The 23,798-nt window shown below is 36.5% G+C and overlaps 1 protein-coding gene across 2 annotated transcripts; it reads left to right on the top strand.

Annotated features, from left to right (window-relative positions):
- The first annotated feature begins 1,233 nt into the window (after positions 1 to 1,233).
- Positions 1,234 to 5,857, top strand: LOC145000811 (lysine-specific demethylase JMJ13-like). Of its 2 annotated transcripts, XM_078960094.1 has the most exons (11): positions 1,234 to 1,665; positions 2,370 to 2,736; positions 2,831 to 2,987; positions 3,102 to 3,321; positions 3,494 to 3,547; positions 3,618 to 3,697; positions 3,789 to 4,066; positions 4,154 to 4,543; positions 4,632 to 4,933; positions 5,060 to 5,221; positions 5,305 to 5,857. In XM_078960094.1, the coding sequence occupies exons 1-11, from the start codon at positions 1,663 to 1,665 to the stop codon at positions 5,497 to 5,499; spliced, it is 2,208 nt and encodes a 735-aa protein (XP_078816220.1). In that variant the 5' UTR covers positions 1,234 to 1,662; the 3' UTR covers positions 5,500 to 5,857. The 2 variants fall into 2 exon arrangements, with proteins under 2 accessions (XP_078816220.1, XP_078816221.1); XM_078960095.1 differs by lacking the exon at positions 5,305 to 5,857 and having other exon boundaries at positions 5,042 to 5,137.
- The last annotated feature ends 17,941 nt before the right edge of the window (positions 5,858 to 23,798 follow it).

Below are 23,798 nucleotides of genomic sequence, written 5' to 3'. Positions count from 1 at the left end.
TAAAACGTTAAACAAATAAATTTTAAAAAATTAATTAACAATAACAACGACTATAAATAATATTAAACCATATATTATATTTACTTTTATTCATGAGTAACTCGCGGGTAGAAGTCATTCAAACGGTTGAGATTATACAATTATAATAGATGTATATATATTATCATATAATTCAAAATAATCAATATATTATATCAATTTAGTATATAAATTATTATATCAAATTTAAAAACGGTATTGTTATATTAAAAAAACATATATTTATAAAGATTTCAACTATATAGATTTTTCTGCGCAATACGCGGATATTCACTTAGTTATTTTAATAAAGCTAGAAAGAGTGGTTCGATCGCATCCCTCATCAACATGACATGAACTCGACAATTTTAAGGAAACACCGCTTCTTGTCGTCAACAAGATAAGCTCGACAAGCTCTCAACAATTCCATGCTTATGAGAGAGAAAGTAAAATTTTCAGATTTATTCCTATTTGTTTCAAATAATTTTAAAATACTCCATATGTAATGATAATAACTCTCATAATAACAAGATTTTGAAAAAAATATAAAAAGAGAAATTAAATTACCTCCTACCTTTTATGCCTACAATTATTCCTACCCACTAAAATTATAACAAATCATCATTCAATTTAATTGTAATTGATATATTTCTAATATAGCCTTAATGAGTTAGTTAAAAAAATATGGAATGATGACACTTGTCATAATTTTATTGGGTAGGAACATTTGTAGGCATAAAAAGTAGGAATCAATTTAATTTCTCAAAAATATGATAGCAATGCCTAAATGGTAGGAAATTTAGTGTGACAAAAAAGCCACTATTTCTTCTAACCTAATAATTTGTTTATTGATTACCAAAAATACGGCCATAAATCATAATCATCCACAAATTTGAGTGAATTTGTGATTATCCTCACCCTTTAATATCCTGTTAGCCCAAAAATAACTAAAGATAAAGAACCCATGGTTTGAGGGTAATTTCGGAAAAACAGTATCGGAAAAACAAGTGAGCATTAAAACGACGCGTTTCGAGGCGGTAACAAAGGGTGCGTTTGGTTGAACAAGCCTAACCAACCGCCACTTCATTCATTATTCACAACTATTTTTTCTGTTTTTTCTATTTTAAAATAATAAACTTATTAAAAAAAATAAAGTGGTTACAATTATGGCAAAAAAATAAAAAATTATATATAAAGTTATAAATTATCCTCTCTCTCTTCTTTTTCGGTTTTCTAAAGCCATACTCTTTCTGGATTTCATCTACTGTTCCTCTTTCTTTCTCTCTCTCTCCAGGCAGCCGGAAAACTGCTCTCTGTCGCCGGTAAACCGCTTGTTTCCCGGTGTTTACTCCGCTAATCCTTGCCGAAGGACAATTCCTGACGTGAACGCTCACACGCATTCGGATTGGAGATACCGGTGTTGACATTGAGTGGTTTTCTGAGATTGCAGAGTTTTAACAGGTGGAAATTGTCCGATCTCGACGTCGGAGGTCGTTTGGAGGGAATGTGGCTGATAACGGAGAAGATCGTGATTTAAGGCTGAATTTTGTCGCTGTGTTACCGCTTTTGTTCTTCTATTTCGCTTGTTTGTGTTTGGTGAAGTGAGAGAAGACGGAGAGTTCCGGCGAGAAAGTTCGGAATGAGATGGTATGATTACGTCATTAATATATTTTTATCTGTAATTATGTTAATTTATCTCCTTTTGGGGAATAATTCGTCCCTGAGATCTCTAGCATTTTGTTATTCTTCAAAATATTTTTTCGATGAGGCAAATTTTGGAGAATCTGTGTTTTCGTTCACCTTCCAATGGAAATTCTTCTTTTGTTTTATCTGCTAGATGGAATTGCGCTGTAGTTTCAATCATAATATGAAATATATTTTTTGGTTTTATTTGAGTTTTGTAAATCATCTATTTACTTTACAATTTCCTGACCTTCTCATACCTGAAAATAAAACTGTTCACTTGCTTTTCATCTATTCAAATGTTGTTAGGAATTTGTTGGTTTTACTGTTCAAAAACGGTTGTTTGATTGACTTTGTGTAGTTCAATTCTGTATGAAGGTAGTTTTTTAGCCACAAATTTCTTTTTTACATCCTCTTCATGAAGAGATGAAATCGAATTCTCAGAACAACAAATACCAAAAATTATAAGATACCTAGAGTCATTTATAAGCCGACAAAGCAGTAGCAAACTGAAAGTGAACAATTATAGCCTTCTCTATGTATTATAACAAGGGAATTTGGTTGAATTTTCCAATTGTTCTACTTATCTATATCTGTTGTTAGTTTGTTCATCATTTATAAACTCTCGAGTGTATTCAGTATTCAAACTTATCACGTGGTTTCATCAGGTGGAAGGAAGGGTTTGTTTCTCCAGAGAGGACACATTGAAATTTCTGAAGCATAAGAGGCTTCAACGGATGAAAGCTTGTACTATGAATGATGCTCCATTTGTGTCTAACCTAATGACCAGAAGTGGAGGAGATTCATTAAGAGGTTCTACATCTTGTGGTGATAGATTATTCAGCAATCTGGACTCCTATCTTCAACCTCCTGCTACTAATGCTATGTCAAAGTGGAAGACTGACAAGTTTGACCCAAATAATCTTGATTGGACAGATAAAATCCCAGAATGTCCAGTATACTTTCCAACTAAAGAAGAGTTCGAGGACCCTCTTGTTTATCTCCAAAAGATCTCTCCAGAAGCTTCAAGATTTGGTAATACTTCATTAAAAATTAGAATCCACGGATTATCTTTATAAATTATAATCTCTAAATTGATCATCTTTGATTCTTTTCCCCTTGTTTTCAGGTATATGCAAGATTGTTTCACCTTTAAGTGCTTCAGTTCCTGCTGGAATAGTTCTAATGAGAGAGAAATCTGGTTTTAAATTTACCACAAGAGTGCAACCTCTTCGTCTTGCTGAGTGGAATACTGAAGATAAGGTGACATTCTTCATGAGTGGAAGGTGGGTTCCCGATTTCCCAATTTCCCAATTTCCCATATGATATTCTTGATGTATTATTATAATCAATAAGTATGCAATCTTTGTTAAGATTAAGTAATGAGTTTTATTCATCAGAAATTATACATTCCGTGATTATGAGAAAATGGCGAACAAGGTTTTTGCACGTAGATATTATAGTGCTGGATGTCTTCCTGCTACATATGTGGAAAAAGAATTTTGGCATGAAATAGCTTGTGGAAAGACAGAAAGTGTTGAATATGCTTGTGATGTTGATGGAAGTGCTTTTTCATCTTCTCCCACTGATCAACTTGCTAATAGCAATTGGAATCTAAAGGTTTTCATTTCGATTTAATCATTAAACTTTCAGATAACAAATCGTGGAAGTGTTACAAACTTACAATCATCTTGTTTGTTTGTTTTTATTTCTTGTTATCTCGAGAATATTCGTTTCAACAATCATTGTAACAAATCTTAACTTTAACCTCCATTTCCTTTTCTTATTTCAGAAAGTTTCAAGGCTTTCAAGATCCATTTTACGTCTCCTTGAAACAACAATTCCGGTATTTTGATAATTTCCCATTTCTTGATTCCAAATATTTATTATTCTTTATATGATTATATGATTTTCAGGGTGTTACTGAGCCTATGCTTTACATTGGGATGCTATTCAGCATGTTTGCTTGGCATGTAGAAGACCATTACTTATATAGGTAGACACTTCAAAAATCTTACTAATTATAGCAATGTCATCCAAATACAAATAAAAATTTGAAGTTTTTAACTTGCTGACATATTTTGCAGCATTAATTATCATCACTGTGGAGCTGCAAAAACATGGTATGGTGTTCCTGGACATGCAGCTTTGGATTTTGAAAAAGTGGTTAGAGAAAATGTTTACACTCATGATATTCTATCAACTGATGGAGAAGATGGTGCTTTTGATGTTCTTTTGGGAAAGACAACCTTATTTCCTCCAAATATTTTATCAGATCACAGTGTTCCAGTTTACAAAGCTGTTCAAAAGCCTGGGGAATTTGTTGTCACTTTTCCTAGAGCATATCATGCAGGATTTAGTCATGGTATATAACAATAATAACATCATCCCATTTTCCATTTTCCATTTTCCATTTTCCATTTTCCAATAATCCATGAAAATTTTCCCTTAGGTTTCAATTGCAGTGAAGCTGTGAATTTTGCAATAGGTGATTGGTTCTTATTGGGGTCAATAGCTAGTCATCGATACGCCCTTTTAAATCGTACACCTCTCCTTCCACATGAAGAACTTTTATGCAAAGAGTCCATGATTCTTCATTCAACTCCGGAATCGGAATCGGAATCGTCAACAGATATGATATCTCACCAAAACATCAAAGCAGCATTTGTGAACTTAATCCGATTCCAGCACCAAATCCGTTGGAATCTGACAAGATCAAAACATTACAATGGTGATTCCATTCATTCCCATGGAACCATTCTTTGCAGCATTTGTAAACGTGATTGTTACATTGCGTATGTCAACTGTAATTGCTATCTACACCCTGTATGCCTTCGTCATGGTATGTTAAAAACTTAAACTTAAACTATAACTTCTGTTGCTTTGATTTTGTTTTATGATTATGATCGGAATGTGTGATTCCATTCCAGAGTTGGACATGCTTGGGTTACCATGTGGAGATGGGTTTACGGTTTCTGTGAGAGGAGACATCTTGGAATTGGAAAGTGTGGCGAGGAGGTTTGAGGAGGAGAGAGATGTTGTGAATTTGGTTAAAGAGCAATCTGTAATTGCTAACGATATGATTCTGTTATCGAAAATGTATCCGGTAATAGAAGGTGATTCGTATGTTCCGTATTGTGAGATCGGAATGGAATCAAGGAAGGAATGGAATCGTACAGATGAAAAAATATTTGATACTTGTAAACCGGAGAGTATCTCTTTAATTAACCATGTAAGATTAAACTTTATCCATTCTATTCAATCCAAAACAAACAGACTCTTAATTTTTGGACAAAAATACCCTTCAATGGATGAGATCTAAACTCTAACACAATTAAAGAATTTTGTTATATACTAGGTACATGCAGATAATAGTAATTCTTACCCTGTGGATGTTAGAAATACATATAAAGAAACCGATGATTCCGATTCCGATTCCAAAACATTTAGGGTCAAACGTCGGTCAAAATCGGAGAATAAATACACGCAAGATTCCGTTCCTTCAAATTTCGAAAATCAGGTAAACGTTTTTTATAAAAAAATTCCAACTTTTTTATATCTGTGTAGTGTTTTTTAATTATTAATCTGGATTTGTATCATTAGGGGCTTAAACGATTAAAAAAAGTACAAAAAGCAAACCCCACTTCCATTTCGATCAAGTACAAGAAAATCGGAACGGATGATAATGTGTACCACGAACCGGGAAAAAGCAGTTTAGAAACCGGTCCAAAGCGGCTTAAAGTTAAAGGCCCATCAATTATTATCGGGTTGGAAAACGTAACGGGTCGGGTTGACTAAAGATTTGACTACGCTAACATGGATCCAAATCGGGTTTTTTTTCTCTAAGTTTTAACAACACGTGGAAGCAGCAGAAAAATTGACCCATATTTTTAGATGAAAGAAAAGAAGAAAAAAGTATAATATTCTTTGTGCAGGCCTCAAATTGGGGCGTGATTGGCACGTGAACTTTTTTTTTTTTTTTTTTTTTTAATTTTTTAAATTCGATGTACATCTTGATGTTAACAGTTTTTGTGAGATGAAAAATGTCACAAAAATCTCCTGCTGCTTTCCTTTCTGGAAGGGTTCTTTTATTCTTTTTGTAGCCATTGATATTGATTGACTACATGATAATAAAATCCAGATCTTTTTAACCAAATTATTTAATTAAAAGCTTCGTTTTTTTTTCTTCTTTGAAATTGATTCTTTATGGGTTGTATATCGTGCTTTTATGGTTGTAATGGAAAGGACAATAAACGCACGTGTTGAAAAGAATCTTGGATGAAAGTGGGTGTATAATTTGATGATCTATGGCGTAATGGAGTGGCTAAAGAGATGGAGTAAGAAATAGAATGAGGGATTCATTCCAAGATTGTGTTTTAAATGTATTATTAGTTTAATAGTACTATCCATTATATTAATAATTAAATACAAGTTATTTTCTATAAAATTCTTGAAGATTTGTGTCATTAAAGTTTTGTAAATAAAAGTAGATTATATTACGATATTGAAATCAACAAATAGAAGAAATTATTTTTAAGAATATTTCGATTTTGTGATTCTTTGCATTGAAAGGAAGTAAGAATGGGGTTCGTTGGGTAGAAGAAGGGAGAGGATCTTGTGATTCTTTGGCTTAAAGGAAAGATTTTGTTTGCAATACTTTTCGCACCTTTACAGTTTTCTCATCCATAAAAAAAAAAACAATAATTGGAGCAAGTACATGACATAAAATATAAAAAATATGTTAAATTACTTTAAGCATGTCTAAAAATATAGTTGTAGACTTTAGATGATCAATTATTAAGTTTTGTGTAATGGTAATTGATGGCCTATCACCTTAGTATTATTGATCATATCCGTTTGTATATAAATGAGCAAAAGTTGAAGTAGGAATCATCAGTAGCTGTTTTTAATGCGCAAAGGAGTAATATAATATATTTTTTTAAGAAAAAAGAGAGAAAAGGTTGAGTTTGACTAATATTTCTATTTATTTTCTGAAATTATATGAAAAAAATATATGATTTTTTAAAACTATTTTTGTAGGTTCCATCTTCAAAATTAGTTAGACCTGTGAAATTTTATTTATTAAAAAAAAAAAAAAAAAACATATTTTCTGCCATTTTGCAACCAACTTGAAATGGTAGCATTCGTGTTAGTTAAAGTAAAGTGATCCTAACCTGTTTGAGCAATTGTATTAATCCGAACAAGTTTTTGTCCGAGCAATCTATCTACCCAAAGTCCTTTGTCAACCAAGAAAGTGCCAAACCAAAGAAGTACTATTTCGGTATTTTGTTTTATCTTTTGTCTAGACACTAGAAAATGAAATTAATGTAATCTATTGTCATATACGATTCAGACTGTTAAATAGCTTTCATTTTTTCAAAACATTTATCTGGAATCCTATTCTGGTATCCCGGAGATCTCACCTGAATGACCTATTCTGGATAGAACAGTTACTTTACAAAAAAAAGTTATTTTTTTTAAAAGACTTCATCTATGGGTTAGATTACTCAAGGAGTAAATTACACGAATGGTCCCTATGGTTTAGAGTACTTTGTGTGTTTGGTTCTTAATTTATTTTTGTAACTCGTAAGGTACTTACTGTTTGTTTTTTTTTTTGTTACACGCTTAGTCCCTGTCATACCTAAAAGAACTATTTTGCCATTGAATTTTTAATTTATTTTAAATAAACACACCCCCAACCCAACCTAACCCTCTCACCTTACCTTACCTACTCCACTATTTTTCCATATTTAAATAATAGTCTTTTTAAGTAAGAGAGGGACCAAACGTGTAAGAAAAACAAACAGTAGGGACACAACGTGTAACAAAAACAAATAGTAGGGATTTTCTGAGTTAAAAAAAATAAGTTAGAGACTAAACATACAAATTACCACAAACCATAGGGATGATTCGTATAATTTACTCTTACTCAAGTTCCTGGAGGAAACATACGTAGAGTTAGAGGTGGCCGGCTTCTTGTGCCGCTTTTATTGCATCACTAATCAACAACAAAACAAACACACGTATTCTATATTATTATTATTATTAATAAACATGAAACTTCTAAAAAAAAAAAACTAAATAACTACAATAATAATAATAATACCTAATGCTGTCATCTGGTGGCATAGACACCTCGATTTGGACCAAAATCTTGCCTTGTAATTTTTGCTTTGTTACGTGTTTCACAGCCAATTTCTTAAACGTAGTATCAAAACAAGAATATAACATTAAGTAATTAGTTAATAACAACAAATCCATATTTATCACTAAAGATTGATCTCTAATCAATTTTGGGGGACTGTAGGTTAATGAATATAAAACTCAAAAAAAACAAATTTATAGTCTAAAATCATGTATAGACTCTAAACTAAATGTTGGAAAAAACCTTATGTCAATCGGAGTTGAAACGAAGGAGATATGCATCTTTTAAACGTTTCACAAAAAACCGGTTCCGGTTTTTAGACCCGGTTTACTCGGACCCGATGGACCCAAACCCAGATTACCCGGAACCTGGATAAAGTCAATTTTTGAACCCAGAACCGGAACCGGTTCTATATATTCCGGTTCCGGTCCGGTTTTCCGGTTCTAAATCTCATCCCTACACTGGGCATGTAGCACCGTAACCCAATTCCAAATGTTTATTTCACATGCTTTTGAAGTTTTTACATGTTGAATTTTTTAGAATGATTGCTTGATACACATTTACTACTTTGGTTTTTAATCGATGACTTTACAATTCACTAATCTCTCATACAACTTGAATATCTATAGGCCACTTAATAATACAATAATAAAAACATTTTAAATAGGTAAAATATCAGATCTTTACATTGATAGTCCGATGGCCCAGGCCCAAACTGTGGAAGGTCATTCGACGACCAACATGTTTCTAATAGTCTTGATCAATCGGCTCATATTCACCAAGTTATTACTTCATAAATTATATATGAGTTGTGTTCTATTCATACGTTTGGGTTAGTTTTTATTTTGAAATATGTATATTTCAAAATCAATATTTGAAAAATCGATGTTCCAAATTTACAGTTTTATAAAAAACAGTTATTAAAATTAAAACTTGCTTATTAAAATAGTTTTCTAAGTCTCTAGGTCTCATATTTTATTATATCTATTTAAAAGTCTAACATTTTTATATTTATATATTTAACAAACTATGTTACACATATATTACAATTCAACATGTATAAAACACCATTTTAATTATCACAACAAAACCAATATCATGTTTTTACTCTACTTTTGTGATATCAATTAGCTCCTAAGGTATTACATCTTCTGATTAGCTAAGAGTATATTCATATATTAAGGAAACAGCGCATCTTGGTCTCTTATGTCCTAAATAGGGATGCCATAAAAACTGAAATCCAAAAACTCCAAGCCAAATAATGATTAGACTATAGGAAATCTACAAAATTTTAGGAAAATTAATGATTAAATTGAATAAACAAATAAAAAAACCAACTAATTTATTCATTTTAACTATCTGACATTTTCGGATAGTTAACTTGTGAGGTGGAGCACCAATGTGGAAGGGTGATTGATGTGACAGCCGACGTAGCATGTCATGTCAGCATCTTAGGTTGAAAAAAACACGCATAAGGAAGAAAACAAGCAAAATGAGGTTTGAACTCGTGATCTCGAGAAATTATAGCATGCACGCCTTCATCACTATGCTTCACACCATTTTGTGAAAGTATGGCAAATATAACGATTCCCGATCATTGAGGAGACCCCCAGTCTCGCCCCTGGTCCGACCACCAGGCTCCCAAAACTCAAATATTAGAGTTATCCAAGCCTAAAACTCTTCTACGTCATGCTCTCATTAGAGAGTACTTCATCTCAACACCCTCTCATTGACTAGTGAGTACTACGGCTCCCCGTAGTATCACAACACACTCTCGCTGACTAGTGAGTACTACAGCTCCTCGTAGCATCACAACAACCTCTTACTGACTAGTGAGTAGTACGGCTCCCCGCAGCATCACAACAACCTCTCTCTGACTAGTGAGTACTACGGCTCTCCATAGCACCACAACAACCTTTCACTGACTAGTGAGTACTACGGCTCCCCTTAGCATCACAACACCCTTTTGCTGACTAGTGAGTACTACGACTCCCCGTAGCATCATAACACCCTCTCGTTGACTAGTGAGTACTACGGCTCCCCGTAGCACCACAACAACCTTTTACTGACTAGTGAGTAGTACAGCTCCCCGTAGCATCACAACACCATACTGCGTCCACTAACTGATGCTCCGCAGACCAACATAGATAGGTGCTCACACTTATCCAAATTATGCATTACAATTTCTGACGACAATTGTCACGACCAAACCCCCTTTCTCACTGCAATCCATATTCTTAAATAATCTCACTTGCTGTCATTAGCCGAAGGGCTCCCACTGGAATCATAGATACCTGATACCCTACTTGCCGTCTGAAACTCAAGACCCCAAATATTCCAAATTTCAAGTCATTAAACTCGGATATCTCGGTACACCATCACATAACCTCACAATGTCTTGCCTCAGCCACTGATCTCCTACTTACGCCATCATACTCGAATACACAACGCATTCCTGCATAATTCTTTTCACCACTGATCTTCCCATCACACAACCCAAAATTTCAGGATACTCCAATTCTCAATTTGAAACACAGAGAAATGGTCAATGAATCGGAAAATGTTGACGACAATCCGAAACTCCCTCCTAAAAATGCCCAAAACTAATGCAAGTATACTCATAACAACCCAGAAGTTGGTTGCCTAATCAACTTCTGCCCTTCCTAACTGCATATACCAGCCCATACATTGCACCAAAAATTCTCAAATGCTGAACTAACCTTACGAGCCAACCGCCTCGAATTCACCATTATAACCTTAAAGAATTCCTAACCACCATAAGGTCTCCGACCAATAGCCACCTTCCGTGGAGACACTCATCCTTTCTCGAACACACACAACATGCATTACCTTGCTCTGTAACTCGCCTCGACCACCAATAACCATGGTCTCATGAATCCATTCCGTAGGTCTCTTGTAACGCCCGTGTTTTTGGGGTTGTCATTAATAGCGATGTAATAGTCTAGGTTAACCTTTGTAACCCATTTTGAAATAATAAGAATGTATTATTTGAGTATTATGTGTTTTATGCTTAATTGCTTAATTGTGTGGCTTAAATGAATTAAGGATAAAAATATGAGTTAAATTGAAATATTATATAAGCTTGATATCGATACATGAATACATAGTGGTCGTAATGAGCTTTTCGAATATATAAAGAATGCCGAAATCCGAGTTATAACGAAAGAAATTATGACCTGTCGAAGTTTCGCGACAGAACCGACAACGCTGAATGATGTAAAAAGTGAAATTTACATTAGAGTGATATTTAGCCTTAGCAATCTAAACGAATGTTGCAGAGTTCGTTAAACCAAGAGCGTGCATAAAAAGAATGCCCAAATCCGACATCGGATGAGAAAGTTATGATTTTTCTAAGTTTCGACTTAGCAGTATGCAGCCCGAATACTCGATTTGAGATTGAGCGGTTTTTAGCCAGCCCAATCTAAACGAGAATCGAAGATCTCGTCGATAGTAGGCCAATGGTAAAAAGACAGACAAAAACGGACGTCAGATGAAGAAGTTATGAATTTATAACGGAGTTTTTCCTGTCCCGGCCTACTAAAAATAAATAATAAAAATAAATTCAAAATTAGCCGATGGAGTCTAAACGAAAGTTGTAGATCGTAGTCTCACCTACGCGTGGATATAAAAAATCTCGAAAACAGAGTTCGTATGAGGAAGATATGAATTTCGGAAGTTTTTAAATAATTAAAATATAAATTTTAATTCGGATAATATCCGAAACCGAGGAGTCATCGATCTGATATGAAGGGTACGCCCCGCGTAACCATTATGTACGCCCGACATAGTTCGGTTTTGTGCGGTCCGAAGAAGAGACGCGTAGCACCACCGAAATGTCGCCACCTGGAGGTATGATCCAGAGTACGCCCCGTGTACCGGAGCATTACGCCCAGCATAATGCGAGGCTTCAGCCTCTATAAAAGGGCATGCGAGGGCACCCGATTCTTTTGCTCAATTTCTCTTCTCTCTCTCCCGTTTTGCATCGTTTTGCATGTAACTTATACCCTGAAGCCGTGGTATCATTCCCGAGCCCCAAAGCAAATCCCGAAGCCCTGAAGATCCCGAGAAGTGCAATTCCGGAGCCGAAGCTCTGTCCGCGAGAAGCCCGATTTTTTTTTGTGAAGATCTTCCAGATCTACCGAAGAATACTACTTCTACAAGTCGTAGTGCTGTCCAATCATCTTCTGATCAAGTGAGTGTGTAGTTACTTTCTTCTAACGCATAATTATGAAGTATTTTATATAAAATACGTGTTATGTATATATTTTATTGTGATATGTGTGAATTTATATTCACTTTCTTCTATCTCATAGATATGATTTTTTCTCTATGATATACGTGTTATGTGTATGTGCCTCATCTGTTGTTTGGAATATGTATTGAATGAGAATGCTATACAGGTTTTAAACTATGTATAAAAATATATATTTTTATCTACTAATATGTTGGGTAGAACATGGGTAGATAGTTGATGTGTGATAAACAGATGAGAGGTCTCGATGTTGTTGTTGTTAACCTAGTCATCTAGCGGAGTATGGATCACGACCACAGACTCTTTCTAGACAGTCTAGTGGAACGCTAGCAGGTTCATAACCTGTAGGTATTGTGAACGATGTTATCACCGGTGTACTCTATCCCCCTCATGGTTTCCTTTAGGACATCTATTGTTGAGGAAACCCCTTAGTAGTAATATCCGTCTCGATGAAAATCCTAGATTAGGTCCATCGAGATAGATGTTGTTTTAAGGACGTAAAGTGAGGATAATGGGAATGTGTAATCGGGTTATTGTTGGTTGGTGAAATTAAATATAACTATTTATTGTGGGTTGAAAACCCTATATGCTCACCAGGCTCCCAAGCCTGACCCACTCAGTTTATTTGTATTACAGGTAGTGGCGCGAGGGCATAAGATAGATGAATCATCAAGTTATTTTGATTATTAGACCAGTTGTTATATGTAACTGTTGTATGGTCTATCTTTTGTTGTTTATGTTTTTTGTGTCTGTACCGGAACTTGACATCCCGAGTTTGGATTATATAATGAAAATACATTTCTGTATGAAATGCTTTGGTAAATATTATTTTATCATATTTTGTTTTTGGGAACAAATTCCGCAACTCTTTTAAATCAAAAGGATTTACTTTGAAATTATTTTAAAAGCATAAATGAAACCGGTCTTTTCTGACCGTGATTTTGGGGCTGTCACAGTTGGTATCGGAGCATTAGTTTAAGCGAACTAGGAATTTGTAGGATTTCTAGACTTAAACTTAGAATGCTAAGTGGAGATTGTGAGATGTGTGTCTGTTATATTATAGACACGAGCACTAGTTTATTTTAGTAAGATGCCTAAAATGCTCTTATGTGATAAATGTTATATGTTGCCATATATGATATTATTTGTTCAGATCTACGATTTGTTGCCAACCGGATCTGGAGACCTTATGTGTTTAGGATTCTAAGCGTATGTCTACGGTATTAGAACTAGCATGTAAGCGTTTCGGAGTGATATGGAAGATCGTAATATCTATCACGAATGAAGATCTAAATTTCACCTTATTCGGTGTATAGATCAAGAATGGCAAGAACAAGAAGCAGTGTTGGAAATGCAAACGAGAATAGGAATCAACCGCCTGTAATTGAACAAGTAGTTGTTGAAGCTGCAGCACCAGATTAGATCACCATGGTTGGAGTGCAAGCCATGATTAGGGCTATGTTAGCCGAACAAAGGGAAGAAATGCGACAAATGTTATATGAAAATAGTGACGAACCAATCATACCCATTAAGGAACCCGAATTGATTCCCAAGCAATCGGAGGAAGGAAACAATAGTCGCGCTGTGAGTCAAGTTGGGACTCGAGGATAACGAAGGAAAGACCCGGAAAAGGGAAACAAAAGGATGGACGAATGTACAAGAATTTCTTGGGCGCCAAGCAGCCAAGTCTGTAACGCCCGTAGATCCGGGCTAGTCAATTTAGAGGCAATAGGGGTTGAAAACGACTTTTCAACAAAAGATTATTTAGAATAAATAATCTTAATACAAGGTTTCCGTACATATAAAGAACACCAAAATCCGAGTTATAACGAAGAAGTTATGACCCCTCAAAGTTTTGCGACGGAACCGGCACGGCACCGGGAAGCGTAAATAGTGAATTTACAATAGAGCGAGTTTTAGCCTTAGCAATATAAACAAAAGTCGTAGAATATGTTAAACTAAGAACATCGATAAAAAAACGCCCAAATCTGACTTCGTATGAAGAAGTTATGATTTTTCGAAGTTTCGGATTAACAGTGTACAGTCCGAAATTTGAATATTAGATTGAGCGGTTTTAGCCGACACAACCTAAACGAGAATCGAAGATCTCGTTAAAAGTAGCATAACGAGAAAAAGATGGGCGAAAACGGACATCGGATGAAGAAGTTATGAGAATTTAACGGACCAATCCTGTCCCGGCCTGTTAATAATATAAAATTTAAAATCGAGTCAAAATTAGCCAACAGAGTTTAAACGAAAGTTGTAGCATACGTTCCCACCTTCATGTGGATATAAAGAACATCAAAAATAGAGCTCGTATGCGAAAGTTATGATTTTTCTAAGCCGGTAGGGTCTTGTGCGAGTTTGGGTGACGTGGCGCGATCACAGCCGTTGCTTCCTCCCCAAGGCTAGCCACCAGATGGTGACATGTGGCACATTACGCCCAGCGTAATTTTGAGTACGCTCAGTGTAACCATTATGCTTAGCGTAATTTTTGAGTACGCTCGACGCACTCGGCGCTGACAGCCTATAAATAGAGGTGAAAATCTCTCATTTTCTTCACAACTCTCCACTTCTTTCCTCCCAAATACCCCCAAACCTTCAAGGTTTTTCCCTAGCACCTCCAAGGTGTTAGAAGCAAGTCCCGGAGCATCGGGAAGCTCCGAGAGGAGGATCCTTTCAGCTCGGAAACGCTGCTCCAGCGGAAGCCCAGTTTTGCGAAAAAACCCGCTGTAAGTGAGCTATGCCTACCCTATCTTTTGTATAGCTTATGTTTTAATATAGTAAAGTTATTAGGAAATTAAAATGAATATTTGGGATATTATTATGATTTATATAAGAGTGTTTCTTAACGCTTATATAATAATAATAATAATATCTAGACTATTAATTAGTCGCAGTTAACGTTAGACTAAACTCTAGTGGTAATGATACTAGGTTTTGTCTGAGGGAAATTGTTTTAACAGTAACGAAGTGTTGTCCGAGTACCAAGTCATCACCTTATCAGGTGAGTGCATAGTTCCCTTTCATCTTACACATAGATATGAAGTATTTTATATAAACTACGTGCTATGTGTGCATATTATCTGAATATTTGTTGTCTATGCTGGATGAACGTTTTATACATGTTTTAAATGATTTAAACTGTATACATTTTTTATATATACGAATATGTTGGGTATAACATGGGTAGATGAATGACGAGAGATATAAGATGATGAGAGTATACATTGGCAACTATAGACTTAGTGCCTATTGGACAAACACCGGTAGCTATGGATTTAGTACTTGTTAGATGTTGGTAGCTATGGATTTAGTACTTGTTAGGAATTGATAGCTATGGACTTAGTACCAATTAGATGAAACACTGGTAGCTATGGATTTAGTACCCGATGAGTAGACTATAGTAGCTATGGAATTAGTGCTTTACGAACGAACATTGGCAACTATGGATTTAGTGTCATTCCTATGACCCTGGAAGTAAGGGACTTCGGAATAAACAAATGCATGATAGATGACTCTTAGGTTAAATTCTTAAGAGTAAAGAAGTTAATGGGGATGGGTAATTGGGTTGATTGTTTGAGTGTTTAAACATAATAATTATATTATTATGGGTTGAAAACCCTATGTACTCACCAGGTTTCCCAACCTGACCCACTCAGTTTATTCATATCACAGGTGTTGATATGAAGTCACATTACACTGAGAGATTTAAAGAGATGTAGATCACTAGTGTAAATAAATGTAAGTTCTGTTTATGCTTATGTTTCTGTATTAACAATGACATCCCAAACGTTTTGAAATGAATAAAATACATTTCTTCGAAAATGTTTTAATAACGTATTTATCGTGTTTTTTTGGGAACAAATTCCGCAACATTTTTATTTAAAGAAGAACCCTGATTTTTAAAAAGCATAAACGAATTTGGTCTTTTCTGGCCGTGAAAATGGGGATGTCACAGTTGATATCAGAGCATTAGTTTAAGCGAACTAGGAATATGGATTTATTTCTAGACTTAAACTTAGAATGCTAAGCGATGATTGTGAGGTGTGAGCACTAGCTTAATTTAGGAATGATGCCTAAATTGCTTTTATGTGCTAAATGATTTGTTATGCTATAGTTTGATCGGATCTATGGTCTATTGCCGACCGGATCTGGAAACCTTATGTGTTTAGGATTCTAAACGTACGGATACGATATTAGAACTAGCATATAAACGTTTCGGAGTGATAAGGATGATTTAAACGTCAATCCTAAATAAAGATCTAGATTCACCTTATTCGGTGTATAGATCAAGATGGAAAGGACCCGTAGTGGAAACGTAAACGCAAATGGAAATAGGAACCAACCCCCTTAACCCCCAGTGGTTCAGCAAATACCTGTTGTAGAAGAAGTTGCACCTGAGCCAGTCACCATGGCTGGAGTTCAAGCCATGATTCGGGCTATGCTAGCTGAACAAAGGGAAGAAATGAGACAGATGTTCCACGAAAATAGGGTCGAACCTACCATACATGTTGAGCCGACCGAGCCAATTCCCGAACAATATGAGGAAGGGAACTACAGCTGCCAAGCGAGTCAAGTGGGGACTCAAGGCGAACGAAGGGAAGGCCCGGAGGGGAGAAACGACAAGGATGGGCGAATGTACAAGAATTTCCTGGGTGCGAAACCACCGAGTCTCTCAGGAAGCCCGAATTCGGTTGAGATTATGGATTAGATCTCCGAGATGGAGATGGTGTTTGAGAGCTGCAACTGTAGCGAGAAACAGAAAACCGTCTTCGTTGTAAGACAACTAAAAAACTAGAGTCTTGAGCTGGTGGAAGCTATTGGCAGATATGATGCCATGAGGAGAAGCCTTAAGGATGTCATGGGAAGAGTTCTTGGAACAGTTGAAAATGCAGTACTGCTCAGAGATAGATCTGATAGACCTAAACAACAAGTTTCAGAACCTAAAGAAAGGGAAGATGAGTGTTGATGAGTATGCCACCGCATTCACCGAGAAAATGAAGATATTCCCCTACTTGGTGCCTACTAAACTCTCCAAGATTGATAGGTTTGCTAACGGATTACCCACAGACTTTGGCCCAATGGTCAAAATGGAAACTAACTTGAAAACAGCTGTTAGGGCAGCTAAGAACGTAGAGGCCCAGATAAGAGAAAAGGGTCTAGAAAAAGATAAGGTAGGAGAGAAGCGGAAGTTTGAAGGACCTTCAAGGTCTAACAAGGAAACCAAATTCTCAAAGCTTGGAGGAGGAAATGGAGGTGAAGCGAGATGGTGTGATAAATGCAAGAAGAAGCATTGTGGGAAGTGCAACAAAGAAGTGACTTGTTACAAGTGTGGAAGGACTGGTCACTATTCCAAGGATTGCACACATAATGATAAAGTATGCTACGGATGTGGAGGCAAGGGGTACATGTCCAGAGACTACCCGAGGAAAAATAAAGCAGCAAGACAAGAAACGCCACCAAGGCCAAAGGCATTCCACATGATCCTCGACGAAGCAGAAAACCGTGCGAGGAATCAAGGATGAGGACTTCATATCCGAAGATCAAGTTATGCAGTAGCCATAGAATCTTATGATGTAGCCTATTAGAGGCATAGTCTACGGTGAACTTGAACACCTATGTAATAGTTTCAAGAAATAATAAAACCTTCGTTTTGTTATTTGATGTGTTAAACTGTTATGTGATTTTCTTGTATGGTGACTTGGGAAAACTGCGAGACAATACTTGGGATGCGTATGAGTAGGTGTGAAAGGTAGTAGATGCATATACTACCGGAAGCACAAGACTCACGCTTGGATCAGGGAAAGTCACAAGGTTACCAAGAAACTAGTAATTGATTTCGATTTATTCAAGTGTGTTGTTACCATCGTTTCGGTAATGACTAAGAAGATTGTTGATATTCCAACCCTAGTGGTCATATCAAATTGAGTCCAACTATGATGAGTATGTTACGTGGTTCAAAGAACCAAGTTCGATGTAGCACCGACTTAAGCCAGAAGAATTAATCAAAGCGATCAGTAGAACTATCGCGATGGTTGCTAGAAATTCTACCCTTTAAGATGTGCTTAGAATATGAAGGAAGGTCTAGTCTGTTTCGGAATTTGAATCTAAACGACCTGAGTCCAAGCAATGCATCACACGATGATAGGTCATTAGAATATGACACATCATTCCATTGTAGTAATGAAAGAACTTATCTTAAGTTCGTATCAACGGAGCATTGACATTGTGACTTGAAGGTCATAATTTGGAGTCTAACGTGAGATAGAGAGCGTATGCAAGATCGAGCACCGCCTGCAGTCAAGGAGTCTAAGAGTTAGATACTCGTTCGAAGAAACATCGAAGTTATGACTTAGGATGAATAGATAGCAAATGGAGTCATCATGTGAGCCCTGTTTCGTTGATGATTCTGGGACGTAATCATCCTAAGGGGGAGATAATTATAACACCCGTAGATCTGAGCTAGTCAATTTAGAGGCAATAAGGGTCGAAAATGACTTTTTGACAAAAGATTATTTATAATAAATAATCTTTAACAAGTTGTAGAATATGTTACAAGGTTTCTGTACATATAAAGAACGCTGAAATCCGAGTTATAACGAAGAAGTTATGACCCGTCGAACTTTTGCGACGGAACCGACACGGCACCAGAAAGCGTAAATAGTGAATTTACGATAGAGCGAGTTTTAGCCTTAGCAATATAAACTAAATTCGTAGAATATGTTAAACTAAGAACATCGATAAAAAAACGCCCAAATCTAACTACGTATAAATAAGCTATGATTTTTCGAAGTTTCGGATTAACAGTGTACAGTCCGAAATTCGAATATTAGATCAAGCGGTTTTAGCCGACACAACCTAAACGAGAATCGAAGATCTCATTAAGAGTATCGTAACGAGAAACAGATGGGCAAATACGGACATCGGATGAAGAAGTTATGAGAATTTAACGGACCAATCCTGTCCCGGCCTATTAATAATATAAAATTTATAATCGAGCCAAAATTAGCCGATGGAGTCTAAACAAAAGTTGTATAGTACGTTCCCACCTTCGCGTGGATATAAAGAACGTCAAAAACGGAGCTCGTATGCGAAAGTTATGATTTTTCTAAGCCGGGAGGGTCTTGTGCGAGTTTGGGTGACGTGGCGCGATCACAGCCGTTGCTTCCTTCCCAAGGCTAGCCACCAGATGGTGACATGTGGCACATTACGCCCAGCGTAATTTTGAGTACGCTCAGCGTAACCATTACGCTTAGCGTAATTTTTGAGTACGCTCGGCGTACTCGGCGCTGGCAGCCTATAAATAGATGCGAAAATCTCCCATTTTCTTCACAACTCTCCACTTCTTTCCTCCCAAATACCCCCAAACCTTCAAGGTTTTTCCCTAGCACCTCCAAGGTGTTAGAAGCAAGTTCCAGAGCATCGGGAAGCTCCGAGAGGAGGAGCCTTTCAGCTCGGAAACGCTACTCCAGTGAAGCCCAGTTTTGCGAAAAAACCCGCTGTAAGTGAGCTATGCCTACCCTATCTTTTGTATAGCTTATGTTTTAATATAGTAACGTTATTAGGAAATTAAAATGAATATTTGGGATATTATTATGATTTATATAAGAGTGTTTCTTAACGCTTATATAATAATAATAATAATATCTAGACTATTAATTAGTCGCAGTTAACGTTAGACTAAACTCTAGTGGTAATGATACTAGGTTTTGTCCGAGGGAAATTGTTTTAACAGTAACGAAGTGCTGTCCGAGTACCAATTGATCACCTTATCAGGTGAGTGCATAGTTCCCTTTCATCTTACACATAGATATGAAGTATTTTATATAAACTACGTGCTATGTGTGCATATTATCTGAATATTTGTTGTCTATGCTGGATGAACGTTTTATACATGTTTTAAATGATTTAAACTGAATACATATTTTATATATACGAATATGTTGGGTTTAACATGGGTAGATGAATGACGAGAGATATAAGATGATGAGAGTATACATTGGCAGCTACAGACTTAGTGCCTATTGGACAAACACCGGTAGCTATGGATTTAGTACCTGTTAGACGTTGGTAGCTATGGATTTAGTACCTGTTAGGAATTGGTAGCTATGGACTTAGTACCAACTAGATGAACACTGGTAGCTATGGATTTAGTACCCGATGAGTAGACTATAGCAGCTATGGAATTAGTGCTTTACGAACGAACATTGGCAGCTATGGATTTAGTATCAGTCCTATGACCCTGGAAGTAAGGGACTTCGGAATAAACAAATGTAGGATAGATGACTCTTAGGTTAAATCCTTAAGAGTAAAGAAGTTAATGGGGATGGGTAATTGGGTTGATTGTTTGAGTGTTTAAACATAATAATTATATTATTATGGGTTGAAAACCCTATGTACTCACCAGGTTTCCCAACCTGACCCACTCAGTTTATTTATATCACAGGTGTTGATATGAAGTCACATTACACTGAGATATTTAAAGAGATGTAGATCACTAGTGTAAATAAATGTAAGTTCTGTTTATGCTTATGTTTCTGTATTAATGATGACATCCCAAACGTTTTGAAATGAATAAAATACGTTTCTTCGAAAATGTTTTAATAACGTATTTATCGTGTTTTTCTGGGCACAAATTCCGCAACATTTTTATTTAAAGAAGAACTCTGATTTTTAAAAAGCATAAACAAATTCGGTCTTTTCTAGCCGTGAAAATGGGGATGTCACAAAGTCTTTCTGGAAGCCCAAAGCATGTTGAGATTATGGATTGGATCTCCGAAATGGAGATGGTGTTTGAAAGTTGCGACTGTAGCAACAAACAGAAGACTGTCTTTGCAGTTAGACAACTGAAGACTGGAGTCTTGAGCAGGTGGAAGTTGTTGGTAGATACTATGCCATGAGGAGAAGCCCTAAAAATGTCATGGGAAGAGTTCTTGGAACAATTAAGGGTGGAGTATTGTTCAAAGATAGATCTGATTGATCTGAACAATGAGTTCCAAAACTTAAAGAAGGGGAGAAGGAGCATAGATGACTATGCTACTGTATTCATTGAGAAAATGAAGTTATTTCCATTACTAGTACCAATAGAACTCTCCAAGATTGAGAGGTTCGTTAATGGACTGCCTGTTGACTTTGGCCCGACAGTCAAGATGGCAACTACTCTGAAAACAGATGTTCGTGCGGCTAAGAATGTGGAGGCCCAGCAAAAGGAAAGGGTTCTGGAAAGAACAGAGGTTGGTGAGAAAAGGAAGTTCGATGGACCTTTAGGTTCCAACAAGAAAAAGAAGTTCTCGAAGTCTGGTTCGAGAGGAGGAGGAGGAGGAAGCGAAGCCAAATGGTGCGACAAATGTAAGAAGAAGCATCATGGAAAATGTGAAGTAATGGCTACATGTTTTAAATGTGGAAAGCCAGGGCACTATTCCAATGAATGCACTCTCACCAAGAAAGTTTGTTATGAGTGCGGTGAGGAGGGGCACATCTCGAGAGATTGTCCGAAGAAGAAGAAGGCAGCAAAACCAAACATTCCACTAAAGCCGATGGCGAGAGCCTTCCAGATGACACTGGAAGCTGCTAAAGATGAAGCTGATGTCGTTTCAGGTACCTTTCTCATAAAGAAATTGCTTGCCCAAATTTTATTTGATTATGGAGCCAACTACTCCTTTATTTCGCATGAATTTGGTAGAAAACTAGCTTTGTCTGTTGATAGACTAGATAATGCTTTATTAGTCAAAGTTGCTAGTGGAAAGTTTGTACCTATTAGCTATTGTATGAAAAATATCTTAATTGATTTGAATGGGAATAAGTTTCACGAGGAATTATTGCCTATCGAACTAAACGGTTTCGACATCGTGCTGGGAATGGATTGGCTTAGCGCAATGATGCCGAAATACTATGCAAGAAGAAGATTGTAAAAGTAAACCCGTCAGGGAAAGAGTCATTTATGGTGTATGGAGATAAAGGTAGAGTAAATTCTGGAATCATTTCATTGATGAAAGCCAGAAAGTGTTTGGCCAAAGGATGTACATCGTATCTAGCATTTGTAATTGATGCTAAGAAAGAGAAGAAGGAGGTGCAGAGCATTCCAGTGGTGTGTGATTATCCGAAAGTGTTTCCCGAAGATCTTCCTGGATTACCTCCTGATCGGCAAGTAGAATTCTATATTGACTTGTTACCAGGAACCACGCCAATAGCAAAAGCACCTTATCGATTAGCATCAACGGAGATGAAGGAGCTAATGATGCAACTTCATGAGTTATTGGAAAAAGGTTTCATTAGACCTAGTTCATCACCCTGGGGAGCTCCGGTGTTATTCGTGAAAAAGAAAGATGGAAGTATGAGAATGTTCATTGATTACAGAGAGCTGAACAAGGAAACAATAAAGAATAGATATCCGTTGCCGAGGATTGATGACCTGTTCGATCAACTACAAGGTTCAAGTTATTTTTTAAAGATCGATCTGAGGTCAGGATATTATCAGCTGAAGGTGAAAGAGCAGGATATAGAGAAGACTGCATTCAGAACACGATATGGACACTACGAGTTTTTGGTTATGTCGTTTGGACTAACCAATGCTCCAACAACATTCATGGATTTAATGAACAGAGTTTGTAATCCGTTCCTTGATAAATCTGTGATAGTGTTCATAGATGACATTCTGGTTTATTCGAAAAGCCAAGAGGAGCATGGTAGACACTTGCGAGAAGTGTTAGAAGTCTTGAAGAAGGAGAAGTTGTATGTTAAGTTCTCCAAATGTGATTTTTGGATTCAAGAAGTCCAATTTTTGGGTCACGTGGTCAACCAAGAAGGGATAATGGTTGATCCAGCAAAGATCGAATATGTGATGGAGTGGGAACAACCAAAAAGTCCCACGGAGATCCGAAGCTTTCTGGGATTAGCCGGATATTACCGAAGGTTTATCCAAGGCTTTTCTTCTGTCACACCCCCGAACCGTCAGAAAAACAATGGCGGAAATGTCTGGGGGCGGCGACGTCATACGTAGTATCACAACAATCGTATCATAGCAATCAAACTAAACACAACCATTACATTACAATATGAATATTTACATCTATTTGAAAACATAGTTTGAACATAACATTATATAACAAAAGATAAAGAAGAGACTCCAAAAATGCTCCGTCTTCTCCAAAAACTGAAATAAAAAAACTCCAAGCCAAATAAGGATTAGACTATAGGAAATCTACAAAAGTTTAGGAAAATTAACGATTAAATTGAATAGACAAATAAAAAAACTGGCTAATTTATACATTTTAACTATCTGACATTTTCAGATAGTTAATTTGTGAGGTGGAGTACCAATGTGGAAGGGTGATTGATGTGACAGCCGACGTAGCATGTCATGTCAGCATCTTAGGTTGAAAAAAAAACACGCATAAGGAACAAAACAAGCAGAATGAGGGTTGAACTCATGATCTTGAGAAATTATAGCATGCACGCCTTCATCACTATGCTTCACACCATTTTGTGAAAGTATGGCAGATATAACAATTCCCGATAATTGAGCAAACCCCCAGTCTTGCCCCTGGTCCGACCACCAAGCTCCCAAAACTCAAATATTAGGGCTATCCAAGCCTAAAACTCTTCTACGTCATGCTCTGATTAGAGAGTACTTCATCTCAACACCTTCTCACTGACTAGTGAGTACTACGGCTCCCC

The sequence above is a fragment of the Lactuca saligna genome, chromosome 6, assembly GCF_052625555.1.
Source record: "Lactuca saligna cultivar CGN05327 chromosome 6, ASM5262555v1, whole genome shotgun sequence".
Taxonomy (NCBI): domain Eukaryota; kingdom Viridiplantae; phylum Streptophyta; class Magnoliopsida; order Asterales; family Asteraceae; genus Lactuca; species Lactuca saligna.
The sequence above is the reverse complement of the archived record's forward strand: the minus strand, read 5'-3'. Positions and strand labels throughout refer to the sequence as shown.

Bases quoted from the DNA above. Each gene is read 5' to 3' on its own strand.
- LOC145000811 (XM_078960094.1), top strand. The intron at 3,548-3,617 runs GTATTTTGATAA...TATGATTTTCAG, and splicing joins TCCTTGAAACAACAATTCCG to GGTGTTACTGAGCCTATGCT. The intron at 4,544-4,631 runs GTATGTTAAAAA...ATTCCATTCCAG, and splicing joins CCCTGTATGCCTTCGTCATG to AGTTGGACATGCTTGGGTTA.